This window comes from Prionailurus bengalensis, chromosome D2 (genome assembly GCF_016509475.1).
Source record: "Prionailurus bengalensis isolate Pbe53 chromosome D2, Fcat_Pben_1.1_paternal_pri, whole genome shotgun sequence".
NCBI classification, from domain to species: domain Eukaryota; kingdom Metazoa; phylum Chordata; class Mammalia; order Carnivora; family Felidae; genus Prionailurus; species Prionailurus bengalensis.
In genome coordinates this window covers 86,505,944-86,513,019 of record NC_057351.1, presented here as the reverse complement: position 1 = coordinate 86,513,019, position 7,076 = coordinate 86,505,944, and the positions used below count along the sequence as shown (strand labels likewise).

The 7,076-nt window shown below is 62.8% G+C and overlaps 1 protein-coding gene across 7 annotated transcripts in view; it reads right to left on the bottom strand.

The window, feature by feature from the left end:
* Positions 1–5,427: 5,427 nt before the first annotated feature.
* Positions 5,428–7,076, bottom strand: part of LRRC27 (leucine rich repeat containing 27) — a 37,140-nt gene continuing 35,491 nt past the window's right edge. For all 7 annotated transcript variants that reach the window (XM_043597928.1, XM_043597926.1, XM_043597927.1 and 4 more), the window contains one exon: positions 5,428–6,002. In XM_043597928.1, the coding sequence (XP_043453863.1) occupies positions 5,856–6,002 (147 nt within the window). In that variant the 3' untranslated portion in view covers positions 5,428–5,855. The remainder of the gene's footprint in view (positions 6,003–7,076) is intronic.

Here is a 7,076-nt window from a genome sequence, read left to right as displayed (position 1 = left end):
GGGACTCCTGGAGGTGCCACAGAGAGCAGTTAAGAGGGCGGACTCAGGCCACGTTCGTTGCTGGAGTCCCGCTGCCTCCCCTGTGCCTCAGCGTCGTCCTCCGTAGAGTGGGAATCACGGCAGTGACACACACAGCCTCCCGGTGGAGTGAACCGTCTAACGTGGGAAGGATTTCGCATGGCACTGGCCGCGGTAAGGGCTCTGCAAGAGTCAGTGCTCATCACGGCCATCACACCACCGCCACCGTGGCCTGTCACCATCAGTTGTCCCCTCTGTCATCACCATCACCACCACCTCTGTCATCACAACCACCTGCCATCACCCCTGTCACTGGGCCATCAGTGGAACCACAGAGGGAGGTCAGGGCTGAGCGGGGCACATCCCCTGAGCAGCGCCCGCCCGGTGGTGGCAGCGGAGGTGCGAAAGGGCCCCAGGTGCCTCCCGGGGAGCTGTCGCCGCCCCATTCACCCCAAGGCCTGCGCCCCCCACTCCGCTCCGGGGCCTTGTCAGGGCAGCTGAGGCAGCCAGGCCCGGATCCGAGGGGGCCCGCGGTAGCATCTGAACAAGAACAGTTTTCGGGCGGGGAATCGTTTCCCAAGGTAATTGCTTTCACTTCAAAGCAGTTGATCCGTGGCCCTTCTTTTTCTGATCCAGCTCGCTGGCTCTTCCGTGGTCGGGGAAACCGCGGCAGGCGACAGGGCAGTCCCTCGCTTACCCTTGCACACCTGTCACACTCACCTCCAAGGGCTCCCAGGGCTCGAGGGCACCGGCCCAGTTCTTCATTTCACCTGGTTTGCCGTTCGCCTCTGGCGTCCCCATGACTTCCCGCAGGAGAAATGCCCCCTCCGCTGACCCCAACCGCCCGGGCGGAAGTGACCCAGCCTCTCTCCCAGAGTCCAAGACCAGCAGCGCTCCCGGGGAGGCTCCGCGTGACGAGGCGCAGCGGAACACGGCCCGTGGCAGGATATTCCCAGAGCCTGCCTGCCTGGTCCTCCCCAAGAACTCCAGCAGGCGGCCGGAGAAACAGACTGCAGAGGGTGGAGCACATAAAAACAGTCTCCCCAACGAGCTGCAGGCCCACGCGTGGGGGCGGCGGGCAGAGTGACGAGCTGGGACCACTGCCCCGGGGTCCCGCCAGGTGGGACTGTGCCCCCAGGGGAAGCAGAAGCAGGGCCCCCACGCACGGGGGTGGCTGGGCCGCCGGCACTCGACAGGCCAGCTGACAGCCCGGGAGGTGCAGCAGGGGGGGCCCCCGAGGAGGAGGAGGAGGAGGAGGAGGAGGAGGAGGAGGACAGCGGGCGGGGTCTGAGGGCGTCTCCCAGGGGCGTCCTGACAGCTGGGCCACCCTCCTCGCCGGGCTCTCCCGCAGACCCACATCTTCTCACTGAGGACCACCACACCCTGGACGGAAACCAGCCTCGGTCCCAGGTGGCCTCCTGGGTTTTCATTCTCCTGACACCTCATTAACCTCATTAACCTCATTAGACATCTCTTGTGTCGTTACTTCAACCTGGCACGAGAAAGCGGCTTCTATTTGCTAAAACAGCATTGATATTTCACGGGTGAACTAGTTGCAAGTTACCCAACCTGGTGATTATTTGGAGAAAGCCACTCAGAGCTCACAGACCATGTTTTCACACCCGAAGGCTCTGTTCTGCCTGCTGCGCTCAGCCCCGGGCCTCCCGAGCCCAACCCCAGGACAGGCACTCCCCCCGCCCAGGCCCAGAGGGGCGGGTGGGCAGTTGTCACTTAGGGAGAGGCCTGTGCTGGTCCTTCGGGGCCAAGCCCAGGGGACAGCACTCCAGTGCACACACCAAACCTTGCTGTGGTAGCTGAAGAAACTTCGGGCAAGGGCGGGCAGTTCTTTCCCATTGTGCCGACCCCCACGTCCCTGGGTGTACACGGCCTTTCGCCTGCTCCACAGACCAACACAGTGAGCATGGAGAGCACAGAGATGGGGAGCACGGAGATGGGGAGCACAGAGGGGGGAGCACAGAGATGGAACACAGATGGGGAGCACAGAGACGGGGAGCACAGAGATGGGGGCACACAGAGTTTGGGGGAGCACAGAGATGGGGAGCACAGACAGCATAGAGATGGGGGAGCACGGATATAGGGAACACTGAGGGTGGAGCATGGAAATGGGGAAGCACAGGGAGCACGAGGATGTGGGAGCAGAGAGATGGGGAGCACGAAGATGGGGGAGCACAGGGGGGAGCATAGGGATTGGGAGTACAGAGGGGGGAGCACGGAAATGGGGAAGCACAGGGAGCACGAGGATGCGGGAGCAGAGAGATGGGGAGACGGAGATGGGGGAGCACGAGGATGGGGGAGCACAGAGATAGGGAGACGGAGATGGGGGAGCATGAGGATGGGGGAGCACAGAGATGGGGAGCACAGAGATGGGGGAGCACAGGGGGGAGCATAGGGATTGGGAGTACAGAGGGGGGAGCACGGAGATGGGGACGCACAGGGAGCACGAGGATGCGGGAGCACAGAGATGGGGAGCACGGAGATGGGGGAGCACAGGGATGGGGAGACGGAGATGGGGGAGCACGAGGATGGGGGAGCACAGAGATGGGGAGCACGGAGATGGGGAGCACAGAGGGGGGAGCACAGAGATGGAACACAGATGGGGAGCACAGAGACGGGGAGCACAGAGATGGGGGCACACAGAGTTTGGGGGAGCACAGAGATGGGGAGCACAGACAGCATAGAGATGGGGGAGCACGGATATAGGGAACACTGAGGGTGGAGCATGGAAATGGGGAAGCACAGGGAGCACGAGGATGTGGGAGCAGAGAGATGGGGAGCACGAAGATGGGGGAGCACAGGGGGGAGCATAGGGATTGGGAGTACAGAGGGGGGAGCACGGAAATGGGGAAGCACAGGGAGCACGAGGATGCGGGAGCAGAGAGATGGGGAGACGGAGATGGGGGAGCACGAGGATGGGGGAGCACAGAGATAGGGAGACGGAGATGGGGGAGCATGAGGATGGGGGAGCACAGAGATGGGGAGCACAGAGATGGGGGAGCACAGGGGGGAGCATAGGGATTGGGAGTACAGAGGGGGGAGCACGGAGATGGGGACGCACAGGGAGCACGAGGATGCGGGAGCACAGAGATGGGGAGCACGGAGATGGGGGAGCACAGGGATGGGGAGACGGAGATGGGGGAGCACGAGGATGGGGGAGCACAGAGATGGGGAGCACAGAGATGGGGGAGCATAGGGATTGGGAGTACAGAGGGGGGAGCACGGAGATGGGGACGCACAGGGAGCACGAGGATGCGGGAGCACAGAGATGGGGAGCACGGAGATGGGGGAGCACAGGGATGGGGAGACGGAGATGGGGGAGCACGAGGATGTGGGAGCACAGAGATGGGGAGCACGGATATGGGGGAGCACAGGGGGGAGCATAGGGATTGGGAGTACAGAGGGGGGAGCACGGAGATGGGGACGCACAGGGAGCACAAGGATGGGGGAGCACAGACATGGGGAGCACGGAGATGGGGGAGCACAGGGATGGGGAGCACAGAGATGGGGCAGGGCCGCTCTCCACCCCCAGGGTTGGAAAGGCCCACGGTTGCTTCCTCCCTGCTCTGTCCCACAAGGAAGAAATGGAAGCTAATGGTGTCATGCTGGGGGTGCTGTTTTCCCAGTGAGCCCTACTCCCCACGGGCTCTGGCTCCCCAAGGCTACTGTCAGCTGTTTCCAGCCCGATAATGTGTGTTTCTGTGCACTGGGAAGCATGCAAACCCAGCCAGGGAGATTCTTCAGGCGTCCTGCCCCGGGGGGTTGGCGCAAACAGTCTCTGTCCGGATGCCAGGAGCCGCGGTGGCCTGCAGAGTCCGCGTCCCGCCAGACCCAGCGCGAGGACTCCACCCTGCACTGCCCACCTCAGCGCAGGTCTCTCTTGCTCTCTCCAGGCACGGCCTCCCCCACCTGACGACCTCCTGTGGTTACTTGGGGCTCCACCTCTGCCCACAAGGCCCAGGGCCCACGTCCTGGCCACACCTCCACACTATGAGTCCCTTCTGAGACCTGGATGCCGGTATTTCCTGGGCTAGACAGTGGCCAGCGCAGGGGGGCTCCAAATGGCACCTGCACCTGACCGTGCGCAGGTGGCTGGCGGGAAGAGAAGGGGCCGCGCTGGCCGGGCCTGACCCTCATTTTAGCCCAGGAGCACTGAGGAATCCAAGGACGTGAGACGTGAGCCAGGGCTCCCTTGTCACGATGCAGGTGCCTGGTCACAGTGGGAGAACAGACACCACAGATGTCAGCCCCTGGGGGGGCCCTACATGGGCCCAGGCGGCAGGCGTGTGCGCCAGAGGGCACAGCCCCTGCCCTGCAGCTCTGTGGCGGCCGTGTGCCTTGTCCTGGCTAACTCGAGGCACCACCTGCAGGGAAACTTGGGTTACTGCACCAAGGCCTGGTGTCAGCCCTGGTGGCTCCAGAGAGCAGGTCCTTGGTCGGGGACGCCGTGTGCAGAGGCCCCTGGATTGCACCAACTGCTCTGGACAGCGGCCATGGCCCTGCAGCCCACGCCATCCCATTTCCTAGCACAATCCCTGTCCCCCAGGGGTTCCCGGCCCTTCCTCTGGCTCTTCCTCCCTCCCCCTTCCCAGGGTTGTTGGGCAGAAAAGGCCTCGAGGTCCCAGGATGCACCATGCAGGCAGTTAGCACAGATGTGCTCACTCAGAGATTCAGGATGGAGGTCAGATGACCAAACAGGAGAGGAGCAGGAGTGGGTCGGTCAAGTGCCAGCGGGGAGAGTACCCCCATCCCAGACACCCCGATTCCACCGGAGGGAGGGTACCCCCCACCCAAGACACCCCGATTAAACTGGGGAGAGGGCACCCCACCCAGACACCCCAATTCCACCAGGGGGGAAGGCACCCCACCCCCAGACACCCCAATTCCACCGGGAGGAGGGCACCCCCACCCCAGACACCCCAAATCTACAAGGGAACCAACCACAAGGCCCAATCAGCAGCCAAGCTAGGATAGGACTCTAAAATTGCCCCCCACCAGTGCTAGCAGGATCAGTGACCTCTGTGTAGGCTCAGTATCAACGAAGGAAACACCGAAATGAACAAATCATAGAATGGTAGAGTGAGTACTTAGGAGATGCAAAAAATAAACCACTGGTGGACCTAAGGAAAGGGAAAGAACTTGCGGGGGGGGGAGTGTCCCTGGTCACTGCCCCAGGCTCCCTCCCCTCCAACCTGCCTGTCTTCCGAGTCAAGTGGGTGCTAAGCTGGGGGCGGCTTGGGTCCCCCACGAGAGATCAGGGTGCTGCCCCTCAAGGGCAGTAGCCATGCAAAACCAAGCCAGGGTCTGTTGGGGGGCTGGTCACTGGACCCCATGGCGGGCCTGGTCTAACCCTGCCTCCCTCCCACCAAGAGGTCAAGGAGCTGAGAAGCCAAATCAAAGACAGTTTCGAGGTCAAGCCCTTGAATTTATTGAACACTCAGTCGGAGGCTCCTGCAGGAGGGTCTGAGCAGCCTGGGTGAGGGCTAGCTAGGAGGGGCTGACGGGGGCAGAGGGGAGGGCCGGGTGCTGACCCGCGGACGTGCCGTCGGTGAGACGGGCAGAGACGCGGGCACGGGAGTGCACACCCGGTGGCTCGTCCTTGGTGTTCTCTCCTTTAATCCGGCTTAACCCTTTTACAGCCTCTGAAAAAGCCGCGCAGACCCCGGGGGGAGGGGGTGGCGTTGGAGCGGACGCCCCGGGCGCGCTCGCAGGGAAGGACACCCGGGCAGGGCCCACGAGCCGCTGCACCCACTCCTCGGTCTGAAGAGTCTTTGTCAGCGCCAGGGATCCTCACTCATTAGCACTCACGACCGTCCTCAGACTCAGTATTTCGTGTCGAACAATATCTTCTGGGGCTGGGACGCAGGTGGGTGGCGTGGACGGTGCCCAGCGAGAGCCGCCAACCGGTGGCTTCTAGTTAAGGTCGGCCCCGGTCCCGACTCCGTCACTCGATCCTGTAGCTTCCTGGCCTTTCGGGAGAAAGGGAGGGGGTGGACGTTAGCCCAGCTGGCAGGGCCCGGGGTGGGGGCACAGCCCCGTCCACACAGAAGGACCGTGTATAGGTGCGCAGCGCTCTGTCCTGCCCCGGGGTCTGCAGGGGAGCCGGCTGAGCACCCTCCCTCCCAAGAAGGACAGTGACCTCTCCGGGCAGGCCCGTGGGCTGCACCTCCCGGAGTCCCCACCAGGGCCCCGCCTGTGACACCTGCCCACAGCTGAGGGAATGCCAGTCCGTGGAGGGTTGAAGACAGGAGCAGGGGCTCCTCATGTGGCCAACGTGGGCACCATCCCTGACCATGACCCCACCAGAGCCTCATGCCTGTCCTGGGGAGGCAGGGCCTCAACTGCACCCTCACGCCACAGACACAGCAGCAGGACCAGGGTCCCTAATAGTGGAAGGAGATCCCCAGCGGGGAGTCCTGTGCTCTCCAGATCCCATGTTCTCAGCCAGTCTGCTGGGCCGGGAAAAGCGGTGGACGGGGCTCCGTGGCCCTCAGTGGGATAAAGCGGCCAGCGTCAAGGAGGCAGGCTCTTTCCTGTCCCGGTCCCGCAAGAAGCTGGCCAGCGAGTACTCGCGTCTGCAGTGCTGGGACCTCCCCGGGGCATAACCCGGACCGCCCTCCAGCCCAGGCACCAAGACCCCTAGTACGGATCCGTCACAACCGTGGGTTAACGTTCAGGTCCACGTCATTATGGCTGGGTAACGATTACTACATTGGACAACGTGGGATTAGGGGCTCCAACCCTGCATGGCAGAAAATCCGTGTGTAGCTACTAACTCCCCCAAACTGTACGAGCAGCCCAGAAGTTAGGCCTCTGTTGACCAGAAGCCTTGCCGATAACACACACCGTTGATTAACAGCTACTTTGTATGTGGTGTGTGTTCCACACGTCATCTTACGACAGTCAGCTAGAGAGAAGACGACGTCACTGAGGAAACCACAAGGACAGGTTACAGCACGTACTGTCGAAGACCCGCCTACGAGCGGACCTGTGCCGCCCCGGCCCGTGCTGCCTGTTTTCTTCCCTGCAGAAATCTACGTTCG